The 24,223-nt window shown below is 38.5% G+C and overlaps 1 protein-coding gene across 1 annotated transcript in view; it reads right to left on the bottom strand.

Moving 5' to 3' along the window:
- The window catches only part of TSPAN3 (tetraspanin 3), a 71,295-nt gene extending 49,758 nt beyond the window's left edge, over nucleotides 1–21,537 (bottom strand). Inside the window, exon 1 of the mRNA XM_054592024.1 lies at nucleotides 21,283–21,537. Within this exon, the coding sequence (XP_054447999.1) occupies nucleotides 21,283–21,345 (63 nt within the window). The 5' untranslated portion in view covers nucleotides 21,346–21,537. The remainder of the gene's footprint in view (nucleotides 1–21,282) is intronic.
- Between the last annotated feature and the right edge of the window lie 2,686 nt (nucleotides 21,538–24,223).

Consider the following 24,223-nt stretch of genomic DNA (forward strand, 5'->3'; position numbering starts at 1 on the left):
AGTGAAATTGAAGCAGTAGCCACAAAACTCCTGGCACCAGTCAGATTCACAAAAGCCCTGGGCCAGTCAGATTCACAGGAGAATTTTACCAAACATTTAGGGAAGAGCTTACCCGATTCCTCTTGAACTATTTGAAAAACTATACGAAGAGGGAAGACTTGTAAACTCTTTTTATGAAGTCAGTGTTATCCTAATTCTAAAACCAGACAAAAACACAACAAAGCAAGAAAACTACAGTCCACTATCGCTCATGAACATAGATGCTAAAATCCTCAACAATATATTGGCAAACCGGACATAAAAATACATTAAAAAGGCCCTGGCTGGTGTGGCACGGTGAATTTAGTGACAGAATGTGAACCAAAAGGGATTCAATTCCCAGTCAAGACACATGCCTGGATTGTGGGCCAGGTCCTCATTTGGAGGCACACATGAGGCAACCAATCAATGCTTCTCTTCCTCTTTTTCCCTCCTTTCCCCTCTCTAAAAAATAAATGAAATCTTTTTTTTAAAAAAAGGATCATCCAACATGATCAAATGGGATTCATCTCAGGGATACAAGGATGGTACAATATACACTAACTGAAAAATGTAATACACCACATAAAAAATACAAAAGACAAAAATCACATGATCATATTGGTACATGCTGAAAAAGCATTTGATAAAGTACAGCACTCATTTATTATAAAAACACTCAGCAAAGTGGGAGTAGAGGGAGCATATTTCAATGTAATAAAAGCCATTTATGAGAAACCTACAGCCAACATCATACTCAACAGGCAAAAACTGAAAGCTTTCCCCATAAGATCAGGCACAAGACAAAGGTGTCCACCTTCACCATTTCTATTCAACATAGTATTGGAGAAATAATCAAGATGGCAGAGGAGTGAGTGGAAGTCACACTGACCTCCTCTCAGGAACAACTTGGAATTACAACTAAATTGTGCAGAAATCACCTGGAACAAACAACTGAACAATAGTGAGAGAGGAGCCTTGTAACCACGGAGACAGAAGAATCGGCTTTAGCACAATCTAACTGGTAAGGAGTGTGGTACACCCTAGAGAAGGTGGGTGGGGCGTCCACGGGCAGCAGCACCAGAAGGATATTGAAAGGGCCAGCTGGATCCCCCTGAGAAGAGCGAGGTCTAAACCAAAAGTGGTGATCTCTAGTCTGCAGCACTAGAGACCAAAAAAGTACACAGAAAACAGCCAGCTGTGAAAAGCGGCAGGGTTGCTCTCTGCCAGAGACAGGCAGCTGGAGACGCAAGAGCCCTCTAAGCGGCCAGCGTAAAATTTTTATTTGCAGCCACTTACCCTAATCTCTGGCAAAGGTGGGGGCAGAGTGGGCCAGATACACCTGAGAAGAGACTGGGGAAGGAGACTTTGGGGAGAGAACAGAGAGAGTAGCCAGCCGGATCTCAGTGCTGACTCATCCCCCATGTGGCAGCAGCCATCTTGCTCATGCAGAGACCACTCCCTCTCAGTGGCACCAACATCAGAGGACCCAATAACCCCGCCCCCAGGAGGGACTCTGACCTGCCCCGTGCTGTCTAAGGAAGCCTGCTGAGTGCGGAGTGACTAGGTTAACAGCTGAAGGAGACAGCCACAAACAGTAGATTCCTGGAAGTCTCGAACAGACTGCCTAAGATCAGACAGGGATGACATCTGACCATCAGAAGTAGATCCATAAAGTAAAAACAGCAGCCTCCTACCATAGAAGTCCACACCACAAAGTCAGGAAATCAAGACAGATCAACTCAAGAAACAGAAGCAAAAAAGAGGAGTCTCACAAATAATGGGAAGACAAAGAAATACCCCCCACTCGAAGGGAAAGGGGGAATCCCCAGAAAGAGAACTAAATGAAATAGAGGCAAGTCAAATATCATATATTGAGTTCCAAACAACAGTTACAAGGAAGCTCAATGAGCTCAGTGAGCTCAGAGAGGATTACAAAAAACTATAGGGAAACTATGAGGAACTTACTGCAAACTATATCAGCATGAAAAAGAACATAGAAGCTATCAATAAGAGACAAGAGGAAATGAAGAATTTGTGAAATGAAGAACACGGTAGAAGGAAACAAAAGCAGGCTAGATGAAGCTGAGGACAAATCAGTGAGTTGGAAGACAAGGTAGAAAAAAGCTCCCAGAAAGAGCAAGAAAATGAAAAAAGACTCAAAAAGAATGAAGAGGCAGTGAGGGAAATGCAGGACAACCTGAAACGTAATAATATCCATATAATAGGGATACCAGAAGGAGAAGAGGATGAAAAAGTAATGATGGAAAACTTCCCTAATTGGAGGAGAGAAAAAGTCACACAAGTCCAGGAAGCACAGAGGTCCCATTCAGGAGGCCCACTCCACGACACATCATCATTAAAATGGCAAATATCTAAGACAGAAAATCCTAAAGACAGCAAGGGAGAAAGAAGTAGTAACATATAAGGGAGCCCCGATATGGCTAGCAGCTGACTTCTCAAGAGAAATACTGCAAGCCAGAAGGGAATGGCAAGAAATATTCCAAGTCATGAAAAGCAAAGGCTTGCAACCAAGACTGCTCTATCCAGCAAGGCTCTCAATTAAAATGGAAGGCGAAATAAGGACTTTCCCAGACAAAAGGCTAAAAGAATACGCCTCCACCAAATCAGCACAGCAAAATATGCTAATGAACTGCTTTAAGAAAATGAAGATAGTCTATGGATACCCAGTTCCTTTCACAGTTGCCAATACTTGATATTACCAATACTTTTTAATATGTATTAATCTGATTGTGACAATGATGTGTTATTTTAATTGTTCCTTTATTATTTGTTGAAACTAAACCTGTTTTTGTATATTTCTTGCCTATTTCTATTATTTTAAAAAAGCTTTAAATAACTTTTTGGTATTCTCTATCCATTTTTTGATTAAATGTTTGTATAATTTTTTCTCTTAAAAAAACCTATTAACCCTTTTTTAGATGTGTTGCCAATACTTTCCTATTCCATTACTTGTCCTTTAATTTTTTTATATGTATATTACTGTGCAGTCTTAAATATTTAATATAGTCATATTGCCAATATTTTACTTTATAGCTTCTGGGTTTGAATATTATACTTTAGGGTAAGAAAAATATTAGTTTGTATTTTCTCCTAAAATTCCTTAGATTCTACATATTGATTTTTAACTCACCTGAATACTTCTTGTATAATGTGTGAAATAGGGCTCTCTACTTGTTTTATTTCAAGTAATAGTGGTCCATGCACCTTATTTGTTGAATAAGCCTTATTTTCCCCACTGATCTGAAATACCAACTTAATCATATATTACACTGTTAGACAGATTTAGAGACATTTGTCTCTAGAATGCTCATTATATTTCACTAGTCTACTTTATTCCTATGCTGGTGTCATGTTGGTTTAATTGCTGAGACTTTATAATGGTTTTAAATTTTTTAATATTTTATAATGGACTGACATTAAAAAAAATATAAAATCAATCAGAAAGAAAGAAAGAAAAGAAAAGAAAAGAGAGAGAGAGATGGATCGCCTACCTATTGCGACAATATGGATGGAACTGCAGAATATTAGGCAAAATGGAATAAGTCAGTTGATGAAAGACAAATACCATATGATCTCACCTATAACTCACCTGAATATTTCTTGTATAATGTGTGAAATAGGGCTCTCTATTTGTTTTATTTCAAGTAATAGTGGTCCAGGCACCTTATTTGTTGAATAAGCCTTATTTTCCCCACTGATTTGAATAGGTGGACTCTATTCAACAAAATAAGCTAATGAACGAAATAAACCAAAGACATATAAACATGGAGCAGACTGAAAGTGACCAGAGGGGATGTGGAAAGAGGACTATGGTGGAAAGAAGGGGTAGGGACTAGACAAAGAACATGTATGAATGACCCATGGACATGGACAACAGAGTGAGAATTGACTGTGGGAGCAGGGGATGGGGGTGAGATGGGTGGAGGGGGGTGAAAGGAAATATTGAGACAACTATAATAGAATAAACATGGTTTATAAATTAAAAAAATAAATAAACTCTGCTGATTCAGGAAAAAAAAAAAAAAAGGAGTGTATCATCACCAAGCCCTTATTATATGAAATGTTAAAGGGACTTATCTAAGAGAAAGAAGATCAAAAACTATGAACAGTAAAACAGAGGGGAGAATGGGGAAAAAGGCACAGGGAATAAGCAGCATAAATAGTAGGTACAAAATAGACAGGGGGAGGTTAAGAATAGTATAGGAAATGGAGAAGCCAAAGAACTTACATGTACAACCCATGGACTGAACTAAGTCGGGGAGGAATGCTGGGGAGTAGGGTGGGGTAGGGTGGAGGGGAATAAAGGGGAGAAAAAAATGGGACAACTGTAATAGAATAATCAATAAAATGTATAGTTTGAAAAATCTTTAAAAAATAATTTTTAAAGTCTTCATTAAAAACCAAATATATTACCTGCATAATCAGCAAAGTAGTATTTAAAATTAGTCTGAGGAGTTCCAGCCCAGAGCGGGGCATGGGTAGATATGCTTTGCTTCCCCACACAACCAAAAGAAGGATAACAACCAATTTTAAAACAAGAAACAACCAGAACTGCCAGAAATCAAACTGTATGGAAGTCCAACCACCAAGGAGCTAAAGAACAAACATGCATCCAGACTGGTAGGAGGGGCAGAGGCAGGAAGCTGAGGCAGAGAGGATGCACACCATGACGGTGGCTAGCTGACTTTGGCTGGTAACACAGCACCTTGCGGACAAGGCAGTCCAACATTCATGTGCAGATAATACGGGAAGAACAACTGGGGAGCGAGACAAACCAAACAACCCAGGGCTCCAGCTCAGGGAAATGAAGCCTCAACACCTCTGGCTGTAAAAATGTGTGGGGGCTGTGGCAGCAGGATAAACTCCCCATCTGACAGGAGAGTCCCTTGGAAAGGCCCATAGGGTCCTAGAACGTACACAAGCCCACCCACCCAGGAATCAGCAGCTGAAAGGGCACAATCATCCTGTGGGAAATGAGGGAAGTGACAGAAAGTGGAGTGAGAGACAAGCAAGCTAGCAAGTGACACTGTTCCCTCTCTGACCCCTCCCCAACATACAGCGCCACTAAGTAGCAAAGTGGTTTGCCCCGCCCTGGCAAATACCAAAGGCTCTGCCCCTTACCACATAACAGGTGTGCTGAGACAAAGAAATAGGGCCCAAATAAGATAACATATCAAAACTCCAGTAAAAGAATTAAGCAACGAGGAGATAGCCAACCTATTGTATGCAAAGTTCAAAACACTGGTAATCAGGATGCTCACAGAAATGATTGAGTATGGTTGCAAAATAAAGGAAGAAATGAAGGCACTATACAAAGTGAAATAAAGGAAAATATACAGGGAACCAACAGTGAAGGGAAGGAAACTGGGATTCAAATCAATGATTTGGCACAAAAGGAAGAAATAAACATTCGATTGGAACAGAATGAAGAAACCAGCATTTAAAAAAATGAGGAGAGACTTAGGAAACTCTGAAACAACTTTAAACATTCTAACATCCAAATCATAAGGGTGCCAGAGGAAGAAGAGGAAGAGCAAGAAGTTGAAAACTTATTTGAAAAAATAATGAAGAACTTCCCCAATCTGGCAAAGGAAATAGACTTCCAGGAAGTCCAGGATGTTCAGAGAGTCCCAAAGAAGTTGGACCCAAGGAGGAATACACCAAGACATATCATAATAAATCACCCAAGATTAAAGGAAAACAGCAAAAGGAGAGTTACCTCCAAAAGAGTTCCCATAAGATTATCAGCTGATTTCTCAAAAGAAACCTTACAGGCAAGAAGGGGCCGGAAAGAAGTATTCAAAGTCATGAAAGGCCAGGACCTACATTCAAGATTACTCTATCCAGCAAAGCTATCATTTAGAATGCAAGGACAGATAAAATACCTCCCAGGTACAGTAAAGTTAAAGTAGTTCATCATCACCAAGCCCTTATTACATGAAATGTTAAAGGGACTTATCTAAGAAAAAGATGATCAAAAACTATGAGCAGTAAAATGACAACAAACAACTATCAACAGCTGAACCTAAAAAACAAAAACAAACACAAACTAAGCAAACAACTAGAACAGGAACAGAATCACAGAAATGGAGATCACCTGGAAGGTCATCAGTGGGGAGACGGAAGGGGAGAATGGGGAAAAAAGGTACAGGGAATAAGAAGCATAATTGGTAGGTACAAAACAGACAGGGGGAGGTTAAGAATAGCATTGGAAATGGAGAAGCCAAAGAACTTATATGTACTACCCACGGACATGAACTAATGGGGGAGGAACACTGCAGGGAGGAGCGGTGCAGGGCAGAGGGGGATAAACAGGAGAAAAATGGGACAGCTGTAATAGCATAATCAATGAAACATACTTAAATAAATAACATATCTGAAATTGAGGCTTTGTTATTTTCTCACAACAAATTCCTATGTTGTTCTGAACCACCAACATAAAATAGGCATCTCATCAATCCCAAATATTTCAAGCACCTCTGCCAATCTCCTCCATTTATCACTTTTCTTAATTCTATCTGGCTTTGACACATCTTTAGATGTTTTCTGATTATCTAACATAATTCTGATTCTTTCAATACACATATCCTTCCCCTCTACCCCCAAGGAATATCACCTGTCAAGGAGACAATGTTTAAAAAAAAAAAAATCCTGCTTGAGGGTATATAAAATTTTGATAATAAGCCACTTCTGCCATCATTACCAACATCTCTGTCATTATTATTGCTATTATTTTTTTCTAAATGTACAATAGGGAATTGGGCTAGGAAAATTAGCATACAAATTCCTATTCAGAAAGAAAGGAGTGATAAATACACAGAGTCTCTGGTGCATGGCACTGGAGAAGAGTCCTTTATTTGACCTGGATTGTGTTCTTTGAGAGGAACTCCATAATCTAGCGCATCCTACTGTCCTTTGTCCTTCACCACCTAGGAGGTTATTTATTGTTCATTAGCCTCTAGGCCACACCATTGCTGAGCACTAGTATGGCATCTGGCAGGGAGGAGGATATAGCTTTGAAGCTATCTTGCTGCTGTGCAAGTTTTAGCACCTCAAAGTTTAAAAGGCAAAGCCCTTCAGGTTACCTCATGAATTCTTTGGCAGTACAACTACACCAAAAACTTCATAGCTACTGACTGATTTCCTTCTTAGTTCCGTGTACAAGTAAATCACACACAAAGGTCTTTCTTAGAATTTGTCTGTAAATATACTTTCTCTCTTCCTCAACTCCCTCAGACTTTTTTAAAGGAGATATTAAATCATTTATTGATTACACATGATTATAGATGACACAGGAAGGGGAACTTTAATGATGCTTACACTGTGGCAGAAAGGTGTGACCTAACAAACGTATCTCTGAAAGACTTTTGATATCTTATTTCCAGCTGAGACTAAAAAACCAACTTGGGATACTGACATCTTAGTTCTGTGACCACCTCTACACAGCCACCCACTATAAAAGTCAAATTCTTGATCTTGTCAGTACCAAAAATTATGACCCTCTGTAATCTCAGTTTCAAACATCCCACTACCTAATCACATCAGCCCCTATGCCATTCCAATGACTCGTCTACCTCACCATGACCTACAAACCACTGACCCTCACCACTTCAAAGTGTCCCTCAGTACCCTCATCTTTTCAATCCCTCTTTACCCATCTAAATTGTGCTTCCCTGGCAAAACTTCATCCCTGGCTAAATGCATGCTGAACCCAGGCAGCTGTGTTTTTTGTTTTTTTTTCTCATTATTTTTAGTTTACTTTCAATTTTATTTTGTATTAATTTCAGTTGTACAGTGAAATGGTCATCATACACTTCACAAAGTGTGCTCCCCAATACATTCAGTACCCATGTGACACCATATATAGCTATTGCAATATTATAGGCTATGTTCCCTATACCTTCCTGTGACTCTTTTGTAATTAACAATTTGTACTTTTTAATCCCTTCCCCTTTTCACCCAGTCACCCAAACACCCTCACCTCTCTGGCAGCCATCAGTCTGTTCTTTATATCTACAAGTCTGTTTCAATTTTGTTTGTTCATTTACTTTGTTTAGATCCCACATATAAGCAAAATCAAATAGTATTTTCTTCCTTTAACTAATTTATTTCACTTAGCCTAATACAATCTAGGTCCATCCACACAAATGGGTGATTTCATTCTTTTTTTATGGAGAAGTGTCTATTCAGGTCCTCTGCCCATTTTTTTAATTGGATTGTTTGTTTGTTTCTGGTGTTGAGGTGTATGAGTTCTTTCTAAATTTTGGATATTAACCCCTTATTGCATTGGTGAATATCTTTTCCCATTCAGTAGGTTACCTTTTTATTTGGTTGATGATTTCCTCTGCTGGGCAGAAACATTTTACTTTCATGTAGTCCCAGTTATTTTTTCTGTTTTCCTTGACCAAGGAGATATACAAAAATATATATATTGCTAAGAGAGACATCAGAGATTTTATTGTCCACATTTTCTTATAGAAGATTTATGGCTTCAAGTCTTACATTTGTCTTTAAACCATCTTGAGTTTATTCTTGTATACGGTGTAAGAAGGGTGGTCTGGTTTCATTTTTTGTCAGTATCCGTACAGTTTCTCAAACACCATTTATTGAATAGACTGTCTACTCCACTGTATGTTCTTGTCTTCTTTGTCAAAAATTAATGACCAAACAGCTGTGGGCTTATTTCAGAGCTCTCTATTCTGTTCCATTGGCGTAAAGGTCCTTCTTATGCCAGTACCATGATGTTTTGATTACTATAGCTTTGCAGTGTTGTTCGATATCAAGTGCCATGTTAGGTTCAACTTTGTTCTTTTTTTTTCTTAACATTACTGTGGTTATTTACAGTCATTTGTGGTTGGTTGTAAACTTTTGGATTATTTTTTTCTAGTTCTGTGAAATATACCATTGGTATTTCGACAGAAATTGAGTTAAATCTATAAATTGTTTTGGGTAGTATGGGTCTTTAAACAATGTTAATTCTTCCTATCCATGAGCACAGAATATGGTTCCATTTATTAGTATCTTCTTCAACTGCTTTCTTCAGTTTAATTTTCTGAATACAGGTCTTTTACCTCCTTTGTTAAATGACTTCCTAGGTATTTTTGTTGTTTTTGTAATCGTAAATGGGATTTTCCTGGTTTCCCTGTCTGGTAGCTGACTATTGGTATATGAAAATGCAAATGACTTCTGAACATTTATTTTGTATTCTACTTTACTGAGTTCATTTATCAGTTCTAATAGTTCTTGTTAGAATTTTTAGGGTTCTCTGTATACAGTATCATGTCACCTACAAATAATGACAGTTTTACTTCTTCCTTTCAAACTCGAATGCCTTTTATTTTTCTTCTCGTATGATTCCTGTGTCTAAGACTTCCAATATTATACTAAGAAAGAATGATGGAAGCGAACATCCTTGTCTTGTTCTTGATCTTAAGGTAGATGATTTTAGTTTTACCCCACTGAGTATGATGTTAGCTGTGGGTCTGTGGGTCTTTATTATGTTGAGGTATGTATTCTCTATTCCCACTTTGCTGAGTTTTTATCATAAATGGATGCTGGATTTTTTTCAAATTTTTTTGCATTTATTGATATAATACTATGGTTTTTATCCTTCATTTGTTTATGTAGTATGTCACATTAACTGATTTGTGGATATTTTACCAACCTGCCTCCCAGAAATAAACCCCACTTGACCATGGTGTCTATAATCTTTTTAATGTATTGCTGAATGTGATTAACTAATATTCTGTTGATGATTTTTGCAACTATGTTCATCAGGGACGTAGGCTTATTATCTTTTTTTTTAAGTCTATCAAATTAAACAATTTTTTATTTTTTATTATTTTTTTAAAATTTTAAAAAGATTTTTATTTACTTTTAGAGAGAGGGGAAGGCAGGGAGAGAGGGATGTGCGAGAGAAGTATCAGTCAGTTGTCTCTTGCATGCTCTCTGCCAGGAAACTTGGCTCCACAACCCAGGCATGTGCCCTGACTGGGAATCAAACCAGCAAACTTTCAGTTTGCAGGCTGGCACTCAATCCACTGGGCCACACCAGCCAGTGTATGGCCCAAATTTTCTTTCCATATAGCACTTTGATCTGTTTTTGGATTTAGGATAATAATGGCCACGTAAGATGAGCTTGCGAGTCCTCCCTCCTATGGAATTTTTTGGAACAGTGTGAGGAGGAAAGGTGTTATTCTTATTTAAATGCTTGGTAAAATTCATCTGTGAAGTCATGCTCTGCTCTAGTCATTAGTATTTTCTTTCTTCTACTCACTCTAACCTATGTTTGTTGTTGTTTTTATATTTTCTTTAGATGTAAGGTTAGATAGCTTGAGGTTTTTGTTTTGTTTTTTTGTTTTGTTTTTGTCTCGAGATAGGAATTTACTGCTATGTCCCATAGACGTTTGTGTTGTGTTTTCTTTTTCATTTGTCTCAATGTATCTTTTGATTTCTTCCTTAATCTCATTGTTAACCTGTTCATTGTTCACTAAAAAGTTATTTACCCTATGTGTTTGTGTGTCTTTCAGTTTTTTTCTTGTAACTGATTTCTAGTTTCATACTATTGTGTTTGGATAACATGCTCTTTTTTTGTATTTTATCTTTTGTATTTTGTATTATTGTACCTTTTTCCACTACCATTCATCAAACTTATACCTTCTTCCACCTTCACCCATCCCCCTGCATCCCCACAATTATGACACTGTTGTCCATGCCTATAAGTATTTTTTCTTTTTTGCACAATACCACCACTCCCAAAACTCCCTCCCCTGAGCTGTCAGCTTGCTCTCTACCTATGAGTCTGTCTCTATATTGCTTATTCAGTTTGTTCAATAGATTCCATATATGAGAGAAATCATATGGTATTTGTTTCTCTGACTGGCTTATTTCACTTAGCAAAATGTTTACCATGCCCATCCATGTTTCCACAAAGGGTAAAATCTTCTTCTTTTTTATGGCCAAGTAGTATTCCATTGTGTAAATGTACCATAGCTTTATGCCTGCTCATCTACTGATGAACACTTGAGCTGCTTCCATATCTTGCCGATTGTAAATAATGCTGCACTGAACACAGGGGTGCTTACATTCTTTCAATTTAGTGTTTTTTATTTCCTTCAGATATATTCCCAGAAATGGAATCGCTGAGCCATAAAGCAGTTCCGTTTTTAATTTTTTGCGGCAACTCCACACTGCTTTCAACACTGGCTGCACCAATCTGAATTCCCATCAACAGTGCAAGGATTCCCCTTTCTGCACATCCTCGCCAGCAATTATTGTTTGTTCATTTATTGATGATAGCCATTTTAACATGCATAATGTGATATCTCAATGTGTTTTAATTACCATTTATCTGATGATAAATAACATTGAGGGTCTTTTCATAGCCACCTGGATGTACTTTTTGGAGAAGTGTCTATTCACATCCTTTGCCCATTTTTTAATTAGGTTGTTTTTACAGTGTTGAGTTTTAAAAGTTCTTTGTAAATTTTGGTTATTAATCCCTTATCAGATGTACTGGTATATATGTTCTCCCAGTCAGTGAGTTGTCTCTCATTTTGTTGATGGTTCCCTTTGCTGTGCAAAAAAATTTTTGTTTGAATAGTCCCATTTCTTTATTTTTTTCACTTATTTCCCTTGCCTCAGATACATTAGAAAAAAATACAGCTGTGAGCAATGTCCAATAGTTCAGTCTAGGATTTTTATGGTTTCCAGGCAAACATTTTAAGTCTATAATCCATTTTGAGTCTATTCTTGTGTCTGATGTAAGAAGGTGGTCTGGTTTCATTTTTCTTCACATCATCTGTCCTATTTTCCTAACACCATGCATTGAATAAACTATCCTTAGCCAATTGTATGTTTTTGACTCCTCTGTCAAATGTTCATTGATGATACATGCATTCGTTTATTTTTGGGCTCCCTATTCTGTAACATTGACCTATGTGTCGGTTTTTATGCCAGTATCATGCTGTTTTGATTACTAGGGCCTTATAGTTTAATTTGATGTTAGGTAGCAGCATCTCAAGAAGTTTCTCAACATAGCTGTTCCTATTCAGGCTCTTTTCGGGTTCCATATAAAGTTTTGGAATATTTACCCTAGTTCTGTGAAATATGTCACGGATATCTTAAAAGAAATTGTGTTAAATCTTTAGATTGCTTTGGATAGAATAGGCATTTTAATGATGTTAATTCTACCTATCCATGAACACAGTATATGATTCCAATTATTTGTATCTTCTTTGGTTTCTTTCTCAAGTGTCTTATAATTTTCTGACTACAGGTCTTTTACATTCTTGGTTTAATTTATTCCCAGATAATTTATTCTTTTTGAAGAAATTTTGAATTGGATTGTTTTCTTAATTTCCCTTTCTGATAGTTCATTATCAGCGTAAAAGTGCAATTAATTTCTGGATATTAATTTTGTACCCTGTTACTTTACTGAATTCTTTTGACAGTTCTCGTAGTATATTGGTGGAATTTCTAGAGTTCTCTATGTACAGTCTCCTGTCATCTGCAAATAACAACAGCTTTACTTCTTCCTTTCCAATTTGAATGCTTTTTATTTCTTATTCTTGTCTGATGGCTGTGACTAGAACTTCCAGTACTATGTTGAGTAAGAGGTGACAGTGGACATCCCTGTCTTGTTCCCTCTCTTACAGAGAATGCTTGCAGTTTTTGCCCATTGAGTGTGATGCTGGCAGTGAGTTTGTCATATATGGCCTTTATTACATTGAGGTATGTTCCCTCTATTCCCAATTTGCTGAGATTTTTAATCATAAATGGGTGCTGGATTATATCAAATGCTTGTTCTACATCTATTGATATGATCATGTGGTTTTTAATCCTTCATCTTGTTTATGTGATGTATTACATTTATTGATTTCCAAATACTGAACCATCCTTGCATCCCTGGTATGAATCCCACCTGACCATGGTGGATGATCTTTTTAATGTATTGCTGGATCCGGTTTGCTAATATTTTGTTGAGTATTTCAGCACCTACATTCATCAGGATACTGGCCTGTATCTTTCCTTGTAGTATCTTTATCTGATTTTGGAATTAGGATAATGCTAGCCTCATAAAAAGAGATTGGGAGTCTTCCCTCCTCTTGAATTTTCTGGAATAGTTTGAAAAGGAGAGGTGTTAGTTCTTGAAGTATGTGATAAAATTCACCTGTGAAGCCATCCAATCCAGGGCTTTTGTTTTTTGGGAGGTTTTGATTACTGCTTCAGTTTCACTAGTTACAATCTGTCTATTTAGATTGTCTGATTCTTCTTGACTTAGTTTTAGAAGATTGTATATTTCTAGAAATTTATCCATTTTGTCCAGGTTGTCCAACTGATTAGCGTATCATTGTTCCTGATATTTTCTTTTAATCCTTTGTATTTCTGTGGTATCGACTGTTACTCCTCCTCTTTCATATCTGTTATTTATTTGGGTCCCTTCTCATTTTTTTCTTGATCAGTCTGGTTAAAGGTGTGTCAATTTTGAAGAACAGGTTCTTGGATTCAACAATCTTTTGTATTGTTTGCTTATATTGTATTTCATTTATATCTGTTCTGATCTTTATTATTTCCTTTCTTCTACTCACTTAGGGCTTTGTTGTTCTTTTTAGATCCTTTAATTGTAAAGTTAGATTGTTTATTTGAGCTTTTACTTATTTCTTGAGACAGGCTCATATCAAGGAATTTCCTGCTTAGGACTCCCTTCCCTGTGTCCCACAGATTTTAAGTTATTGTGTTCTCATTTGTTTCAAGGCATCTTCTGATTTCTTCCTTGACCTCACTGTTAACCCATTCATTCTTTAATAATATGCTATTCAGCTTCCATGTATTTGTGTACTTTTCCACAAAGATTTTTTCTTGTGATTAATTTCTGGTTTTATAGCATTAAGGTCCAAAAGATGGTTGATAGGATTTCAATCTTCTTAAATTTACTGAGACTTATTTCCTAACATGTGGTCTATCTCAGAAATCATCCCATGTGCACTTGAAAAGAATGTACATTCTGCTGCTTTGGAGCAATATACTCTGAAGACATCAATAAATCCATTTGATCTAGTGTGTAATTTAATATCACCATCTCCTTGTTGACTTTCTCTCTGAAACATCTATCAATTGAAATCAATGGGGTATTAAAATCCCTGACTATGACTATATTTCGGTCAACCTTTCTCTTTATGTCCATCAGGATTTGCTTTACACATTTAAGTGCTCCTATGGTGGGTGCATAAATGTTTACTACAGTTATATCTTCTTGTTGGATTGTTCCCTTTATAATTATGTAGTCTCCTTCTTTTTCTCTTGTTATAGCCTTGGTTTTAAAGTCTATGTTGTCAGATATAAGTATTGCTACTCCAGCTTTCTTTCCCTTTCCCTTTGCTTGAAATATCTTTTCCATCTCTTTACTTTTAGTCTGTTTGTATCTTTTGTTCTGAGGTGGGTCTCCTGAAGACAGCATATATATGGGTCTTTCTTTCTTTTTTCTTTTATTGTTCAAATACATTTGTCTCCATTTACCCACCACCACTTTCCCCTGCCCCACCCACCCCTACCTTCCTCCCTCAATCCTTTCCTACTTTGGCTTTGTCCATGTGTTCTTCACGCATGTTCCTTGATTTGACCCATCCCCTTCCTTCCAGGGTCTTGTTTTCTTATCCATTCAGCTACCCTATGTTATTTCATTGAAACATTTTAGCCATTTACATTTATAGTGATTACTGACAGATATGTATTTATTGCCATTTTATTTTTTAACTATTTTCCTCCTTTCCTTCCTTCTCCTTCCCCTCCCCTTCACATTCTCCATCAAGCAAGCCCTTAACATTTGTTGTAATACTGGTTTAGTGGTAACATACTCCTTTAATAACTTTTTGGTGTCTGGGAAGCTCTTTATTTCTCCTTCAATTTTAATTGAGAGTCTTGCTGGGTAAAGTAGCCTGGGTTGTAGGTCCTTGCTTTTCAGGACTTTGAATATTTCATGCTAATCTCTCTGGCCTGAAATGCTTCTGTTGAGAAATCAGCTGACAGTATTATTGGAGCTCCCTGAAGGTAACTAACTGCTTTTCTCTTGTAGCTTTTAAGATTTTCTCCTTGTCTTTAAGCTTTGTCATTTTAATTATTACATGTGTTGGTGTGGGCTTCTTTGGGTTCATCTTATTTGTGACTCTCTGCTCTTCCTGGACTGGTATGTCTTTTTCCTTGACCAGGTTGGGGAAGTTTACTGCCATTATTTATTTAAATAGGTTCTTAACCCCTTGCTTTCTCTCTTTTCCAGTTGGTACTCCTATGATGTGGATATTGTTTTACTTTATGTCATCTAGGAGGTCCCCTAGACTTTTCTCAGAACTTTTTTTTTTTTTTTGCTGCTCTAGTTCCGTGTTTTCTGACACCTGTGCCCCAACTGCTGCTTCATCTAACCTGCTGTTGATTCCTTCTAGTCTCTACATTTCAGACATTGTATTCTTCATTTTTGACTTATGCTTTTCTATGGTTTCTATGGCCTTTGTATTACTTACTATCTCTTCACATTCTGAGTTCATTCATTCCTCTCCTAAGTTCTTTCAGCATTCTTATAATCATTGTTTTGAACTCTGTATCTGGTTGTTTGCTTACCTCTGGTTCATTTGGTTCATTTTTGGGGTATTTCTTGTTCTTTTATTTGGGGCATGTTTCTTTGTCTCCTCATTTTTCCTGCCCCTCTGTATTTGTTTCCATGTATTAGGGAGATCTGCTATGTCTCCCAGTGTTGGTATGGTAGTGTCTTGTGTGTACTGTGTTATTTTAAAGAAGAAATATTTTAATCCTTTTACATCTCCATTACTCTGATGAAGTCCTCTAGACCATCTTCCTTAATTTTTCCCTATTTTCACTTTTTTTCTATTTAGTCTTTTATAGTCATTGTTTCTCCAGTTAACAAAGTAGTTCTATTTAATCCAATTTATACCTACCAGTTGAAGGACCCAAAAGTTCAGGTGGCAGTGAAACTGGAGCTCAACCAACTGCCACAGCCACATTATTGTATCAATAGCAGCAATGGAATTGGCTATTTTCAGGCTGCAGAATTCCAGGGGTCATCTGAGAAGCATAAAATTTAAACATGCACTTTTGCATTTTGGCTTTTGTTTTTGTTTTTGTTTTGTTTTTTGAGAACCTCTGTCCCCATACCCTACTTTAATTGTAAAAAGAGTCAGTTTTTACTATAGAAACTTGGGGTAATTAGGCTTTTTAATATTAGAGTGTGTCTATGCATGGCTTATATGTTTAATCAGTAATAGCAACAAAGATACAATGTCAGCATTTACTACCCCCTTTAGTAAATCAAAAACAAATACGTAAATGCAAATAATTATTCTCATCTATTGATTCTACCAAGGTGTTAAGAGTGGGAGGGAGGAGGAGATGATAATACTTTTAAATAAAGATTTGAAGCTGTCTATAAGTATTATCTGAGCAACGAGGTAGGTACACCTAGAAATTAAATTTCATGAAGGTACACCTAGAAATTAAATCTAATGAAGTATTAGATTTTGCCTGTCTGTCCCCTCTCCCCATAAGATGTTAATAGGGTCTATATCATTTTGCTCTTTGTATTTTTCAGAAAGATATAAAGCATATTCAACAAGTATTCACTAAGTAAATTATTCTTTGGATATAGTTGTTAGGCAGAAGCATAAATTTCATGGAATAAGTTTTCTACAAAAATCCTAACCTGAATTGGATCTTATGAGATAACATCCAATAAAATATTTCAAAGTATGATAAATATCCTAAAAAGCTAATAAACAACCTATTCCTTAAACTGCTACTAAAGCTAGCTTTTCTGCATATGGTCCCCTGGCTGATTCCAAGTTCCCAATGCTATGTGTTTTTTCAGTTAATGACTATTCAGAGCCACAAGGCACTTGGTCAGCAGACAGAAAACTGAGAATTCAGTAAGACTGGAAACATTCATTTTCTTAACTGTCAAAGACAAGTTAAGAAACAGGTATCCTATTATGTACCATGATTTGCTTACTCACAAAACTGTCTTTTCTTTTAGTGGATTGAAAAACAACTATGAAAAATAATTTGTAATTTGAAGATACATTCCAATGACATAGTCTTTGTCAAAGCAGTCATTCATGATAAAGAAATACAAGAGGTACAGAATCAAATTCCAGGATGTCAAACGAAGGTTCTAGATAAAGTGTGTGTAGGATGTGCTGGAAACACAAAATATGTATATTTGTGAAAAAAGGTTTTCTTTAAAGTGTTTCATTATAAAAAATGTTTAAACAAATGCAGAGTTATAGTTAAACCTCCTTTTTTGAACAAATTAAGTATACTCCTGTCTTAGGGACTATAGGATGTTCTGTGTCTTGAATGTCCTGCACCTCCTCCAAATCACCCTGAAAACCAGCTCCTCATACTCCAGATTAAGTTTCATCTCTTTGGAGAAGCTTTCTTTACCAACTTAAGACAGCAATTCAATCACTCCACTATATAACCCATTTTTTAATCCTCTGCATAACAACACATCACTTTTCTTATTTTTAATTATATTTCTTGCTCCACCAGAGAGAAAGTTCTGTAAGTCCAAGATCTTCACTGCCTTTTTCACCATTTTATCAGTAATACAAGCACAAACTAGGAGCTCATATATTTGTTACATTCGTTTAACAAAGCAATTTTCTTTAATTATAGGTATTCAGAGGGAAGTGTGATGTGGAAAACTTTTTTTTTAAGTGATAAATTTTAAAGGTTATATAGAGCTTCCAAATATTATTTATATGTATAGGGTATTTCATATAAGTGAATGATGATTAGTGAATGTACCACATCCTGAAGTTGTTTCACACCTTCTTGTGGTACTTCCTATTCCATAGCTGTTCTAGTGTTACTATCACCTCTCATACAGATGAAAAACAACAGCCTAAGTAGATGTGCCAGAGTATAAATTCTATAAGCATGGACAAAGCTTTCTGTTGCAGTCCCTGCAATACCTAAGACACTTATGAGCAAAATTAATACTAGCCAATTGGTTTTTCTCATAGGGTAGAAAAAGTAAAGGTATTTTGTATAACATTGGACATAATTAGGTACTTGAATAATTTTACCAAAATAAAAACCTGTAAATTTAAAAATACTGATTTAAACTTAATTTAGATGAGACCTCCTGGGTCAGATCAACTGACTCACCCAAGTAAGAATACTGTCTGACCCTGATACAAAGGTGCAGTTAGTGACTTCCAACAACATTCAGTGTTCATATACCTTAAACACTATTAATCATCCTCCATAAATCATTGTGGGTCTAGCACTAACGTACTTACGTTTACAGCTATGCCACTCCATATAAACAAAGAGATCCATGTTGCACATCCTTTTACTTGTTCAAGAGTATCTTTCAAGCCACAGCCCTAATATTCTGGAATATAATGAGGAATTCTGTTTCTATTAGACAACTTTCAGGATTTTAGGAATGGTTATTTCCCCTTTTAGTGTGTATCTTTCCACAGTAACTTTCTTAGACTGCACTGTCCAAAATAATCTAGGCCAAGTCAATGTTAACAGTTTTGGCTGACAGATCATTTAGTGTGGGGCCTATATATGTCAGGTACATACTATTCCCACATCACAGTTCATTGAACAAACTGCCAACTAAACCAAAATATCAAGATATTAAAAGGTTTAAAGATCTTGCCAAAGCAATTAAGCTTTAATACTTATACACAATCAGCCATTACCATCTGACTGTGAAGAGCCAGTACAACAGTTAAGAAGCTGCTCAAGAGGACCTAGATAAAACTTTAATATGCCCTATGCAAGGAATGTTTATTCTTCTATTTATTCATTAATGCCTTAAAAAGAGTAAGGGGCCACTATATAAGAATACACTTATTAGAACTGAAGAATGCATTACAAATTCCCAGTGAGAACCAGTTAACTTCTGTTTTATGTGCTTCCTCATAATGGCCTAATTTTTTAAGCTGACAAGTTAAATAGTGTATTTTAAATACTGATATGGATTCTAAACAAGGTTAAAATCAGTATGTTTTAGAGAAAGTAACTCTAACATAGCCTAATGAGATCTTTTCCCTTTCCAAATCTTTTGAAATCACACTTCGTTCTAACACCACAGACTCTAAAGTATAGGGCAGCCTGAGTTTGAACTGCAGGCTCTGCCACACCTTGAGAATGCTACTTTTAACTCAATGACCCTTAATGTCCTCATCTGCAAAATAAACATAATACTATTCCCTACCAGATGAAGTTAGGTGAGGACACTCCGTGTAAAGTGCTTAGCATGCTACCTAGGTATAAAAAGCATGAAAATGTTATTACCATCATCATCAGATTCCAATAGTTTGACCCTAAACTAATCATTTCATGGAAGACACATCCAATAAAAGGTTAGGTTGCACTACTCTGCTCTATCCCACTTCTTTCCCCCTGCATGTCTACTTAACTTTATCGCAGCTCACAAAACTTTACTATCCTTGCTAACCTAGATAAAGGGTATTTTTACTACACAGTATGACTTTAGGCTCAGCAAAAACTCATTATGAAAAGCACAACTGAAGTTCAACGTAACTTTTTTCCACTGAAGAAAGTTCCAGTAGTTCATATACTAACACAATTTCCAAAGATTCATGAGCAATCATTTAGAATTAACTGATATTTAAGTATAAATACAAATTTATTTATTAAAAGAAAATGGCTCCTGTATTTCCAATATTTTATTACATTAACAATTCCAGTCCCTAAGCTTAAATAGCCTAAAATTAATCTAATGGGTTATTCTTCAAAATCAAATAGCGATTCCTATAAAAATCACAAGAAACCAAAGAGTACAAAGCAAAGTCTCTGCCTAAGTATCTTATTAATAAGAGTGTTTACCATTTAAGGATCCCTAGAAATACCTTTTAAAAAGACTTGTAACTCAAACTAAAGTATGAGAAACACTAATTGGAAAAGAGGAAATCATAAAAACTCCAATGTTAACATGGAATATTTTCCGTAGGTACTATATCAGTCAGGATTCTTTCCGTCACAGCATAAACACCCTAAAAGACTTCTATAGCTATACATGTGTATGTGCTATTATATATAATTACCCTTTTATGCTAGTAGTGGGGATATCAAAAGTTTCATTCTTTTTTCAGAGGCGTGAAGGGGGGGGGGGGTGAGAGATGGGGATTCTAAGGATTTTTTTTTTTTCCAAATTAGGTACGTGTGTAGGAAAGAGAAGTTGCATGGGGACATAGAAAAGTATGGGAAGCGGGAATGTTCAGAGTGTCCTGGGGACTATGGTAAGAGAAGTCTTTGCAGGGCAGAAAGTGTTTAAGAACATGGCCAGTCATGAGGAGGTAAGGTGACTGAGCAGCTGCCAATACCAGGAGGCTGAACCTTACTTTACTGCTGAATTTTCTGGCGGGGGTTGCCGGGGGCGGGGGGGGGGGGCGGGGGGGGAGGCGGGGTTTCAAGGTCCAGATGGACTAGAAGCTAGAAAGGCTGGTAGTAGCAACACAGGTTAATCCCTGGTGAGATTAGGACCTGAACTAAGATGAAGTAGTGATAAACATCTCTTTCTTTGGGGGGTGGGGGGTGTCAAAAAAAATCATAAGCCACCTTTTATTGAAAGTGAACTCACTGCTTTTAAAATCTTGTGACATCCTAAGTGTATTTACCAAAGTATATAATTTCAGGCTCCCCACCCCCATGACCAAAACAGTTTAATTTTCTTGGTCAAAGGATTATTACACTTATCAAGGTGAAGTCTTTCAGTTTTCGGGCTGGTAACCAGCCAACCAGTTCTAAATTCACAAAGAAGCCTATGTCAAAAGTCCTCCCCGGCAGGTCCCCGCATACGTGCACCGTTTGTTTGAGCCGCGGAGCTGCGGCGGCTCCCGGCCGACAAAGAATGCGGAGCCTGACCCTTTGGGGAATAGCCTGTTTCAAGGCTGAGGTCCTCAGCGAATCTGCAGTGAAAGCTCTTGGTCCTGCTGGATGCTCCACGGGGAGAAGCGGGGGCTCGGCCCAGCGGTCCGCGTGCAGCCCCTGCCCGGAGCCAGCCAAGCACTGAGGCCCAAGTGCCAAGGTTGCCTGAAGCCCCGAGGGCTTCCCCTCCCCGCCGTTCGCCCCGGGCCTTCATCCAGGGCTGGGAGGGACCTTCCCCACCCATCTGTAGGACCCTTCAGGCGCCTCAACCAAAGCCTCACTCCCGCCCCTCACCCTTCCCCGCCCACCGGCCCGGCTCACCCAGAAGATGAGGTTAAGAAACACCAGCACAGTCTTGGAGGAGGTAATGCCACACTGGCCCATGATGCGGGAGATCTTTGGGGCCCTGCCTGGCGAGCCGGATGCGCCCAGCCAGCGAGCCCCAAGGGCGAAGATGCCACCCGGCTGGGAACTGCACTGATTCGCTTGGCGCTCCCCCCAGCCTCTGGCTTCGTCGCACAGCCCAGGCCCTAGCAAGCACCTTGCTCCTCTGCGCAGCCGCCGCAATCCCCAGCCCCTGCGCCCGTTCCCTAGCAACAGAGTCCCGCCTGGATAGGCAGCTTCAGCCAATAGCATAGGGAGGCCGTGCCCCTTAAAGGAGCCAAAGGCTCTGTTGGCGATTTTTGGCCTGTGGCCCACCACGATGCACATGGCTCATTAAGGAGGTTCGAGAGGATGAAGCCGCTCCCGTCCTATCGAGCCAGTTTTCTATGCCAGCCTTATAAATGATTCAGAGCCTGCAGAACGTTGTCTTTCCACCTAGCCCATTCCCCTTGTCAACTCTTGGTCCACAGTGATTGGCGCCAATTCAATACCAACAGGAATTCCCAACTTGATGTCCGGTTAGGAAGCAAACTTGATTCAGTGCAAACAGCTCAATCATGATACAGCACAGTTGTGGAATAGCATGGCTGTAGAGAAGCTCAATAGAGTTACAGCTCAATTATGGACTAAGCACTGCTATGATTTTGGGCCCTGAGGAGGTTGCCCTGGTGGAAGGCCCCTCTTTGGCTACACAGTTCTGCTCTGGGCTGGCTCACGCTAGCCTGATCTCCCTCATCCTGCTGTAACCTCCCCTAGCAAGAGATTTTTGGTGTGTCCACTCCAGCCAGGGACTTAGAACCTACAGGTTTCAATAGAAACAGAAAATAAGCTTTCCCAGCCAGGGGAAATCTGACTTATACAGGGAGAAGTTCCAGCCCCTGGTCCCTGACTGGTCTGTTCTCATTTAATGAGGAGTCCAAATCCTCCTAGTTTGATTGGTCAAAAAAGCACTGTCCTTCCTGATTGGTAGGAATGGAGCTACTCTGATTGATTAGTGAAGATACTAATGAGGATACAGTTGCATGGCTCCAACTGCACATAAAAAGTTTCAGTCCTATTGGTTGAAATATAACTCCAGGAATTCATCTAAGGGCTGGCCCGGTAGGCACAAGCAGTTCAGTGCCAAAGGCAGGAAGTTTAGTACAGGCTTTTCCCTCAAGTTCGGTTAGTACATGGGAGCCCCAGTTTAGAAATGGCTGCTAGGCTCTGTTTTTACATTTGAGCCCAGTTAGCCAACTGGGACTGAGTCCCTTAAAAGCTATCTTTTTTTTCCCTCAGTGTTGACACCCACTGAGGAGTTTGCAGACACTACTCTCTGCCACTCCACATCAAGATTTTCCCGAGCAAGTAATACCTAAGCACTGTTTGGGAGAAGTGCAGTGAACATCAACAAAGATTTATGGAGAACTTACTGTGCCAGGTGCTAGGCTTACTCTCAGAAGAGTTATCAGAAAGGAGAAAAGGCTGGTGATGGGGCTGGGAAGACAGAGAGCATGTTTGTGTGGGGAATATAGTTGGGGAGAGATAACACATCAAGTTTGGACCAAGACTTAGAACAATTATAGAAACACCTTTTTGCATTGAAATATTTTACGCTATTCCCTCAGTTTTGGATCATCATAATTAATACCTTTTAAGAACTTACTCTGTGTCCAGGTCTTTAAGGCTATTGACTCATTTAACCTCATCACTACCTAAGGTGGAAGGTACTATGGTTATCAGCCCTACTGTGGGGTGACTGAGGCTTAGAAAAATGAACAAACTCACCCAGAGCCACTCAGAGAGAAGGTGGTCTCAAACGGAGACCATGTTCTCAGCCACAGAGGGAAACTGTCTTGTTTACTGTCTTTCCTGCCATTGCAACCCTGCACTCCCTCCTTGATTAGGCTCTTAAAGATGCCCATTTACTTGTCCTCAATCATCTCATTTTCTCACAATCTCTCTGGCTAATCACCTCAGCCATACCTTTCCATCTCAGCAGCCTATTCATTTTCACCAAGGAGCAGCAGGCACTTACTCACTCATCAAACTTTTTGCAAGTACCACCTCTGTGCTTATTGTTCTAAGTGGTGAGTATTCCATAGTGAGCAAGATAAACTCTTGTTCCCCATGGAGCTTACATTCTGGTAGAGGAAGCAGGCCTTAAACAAATAGGCAAGTGGGTTTATGACATGGCATTGGGTAGTGATAGAAAACAGTGCAGAGGAAGGGAATAGAGAGTGATGAGGAATTCCTCTCTGAGGAGAAGACATTGGAGGAGACCTGAATGAATTAAGGGAGAAGACTGTGTGAATATTTGGATGAATAACAGTCCACAGCGGGGAACTGCAGGTACAGAGGCCTTGAGGCAGGAACATGCTCCTACAAAAAGAAGCACTGAAGAGCCTCTGTAGTGGAGGTCAGTGGAAAGCAGAGAATGAAGTCAGCAAGGCCAGATTACCCACAGTCTAGTAAGCCATGCATGATGGAAAGATTCTGCAAGGCAGTGAGCACACCAGTAATACCATCTAACTTAAGTATTTAAAGTACCATTTTTGCCACACTATGAATGTCCTAGTTAAAATTTAAGAAATCAATTAATCGACTATGGCTCTCAGGTATGATTCTTTTCAAGTGTCTAGCTCCTTGCAGATCCCAACCGTCTACAAATTTATTCTCTGCTTTACTGTTATTGCTTTTCCTCCTTCCCTGAAACATCTCCTTTGCATTTCTTTATCCTCATCTCATTGCTTCCCACCTACCTGGGGAGGCTTTCATTGATTTATCATTTCCTGGCTCCTGAACCTCCATCCTGTCCCTCCTTACTTGTACCTGTCCCTTGGATAGGTCTTCACCCCCCAACACACATACATTAGAAGCACCTGGGTCACACAGAAAG

Source organism: Pteronotus mesoamericanus, unplaced genomic scaffold (assembly GCF_021234165.1).
Source record: "Pteronotus mesoamericanus isolate MK-2021 breed Mesoamerican mustached bat unplaced genomic scaffold, CSHL_Meso_final scaffold_31, whole genome shotgun sequence".
Classification (NCBI taxonomy): Eukaryota; Metazoa; Chordata; class Mammalia; order Chiroptera; family Mormoopidae; genus Pteronotus; species Pteronotus mesoamericanus.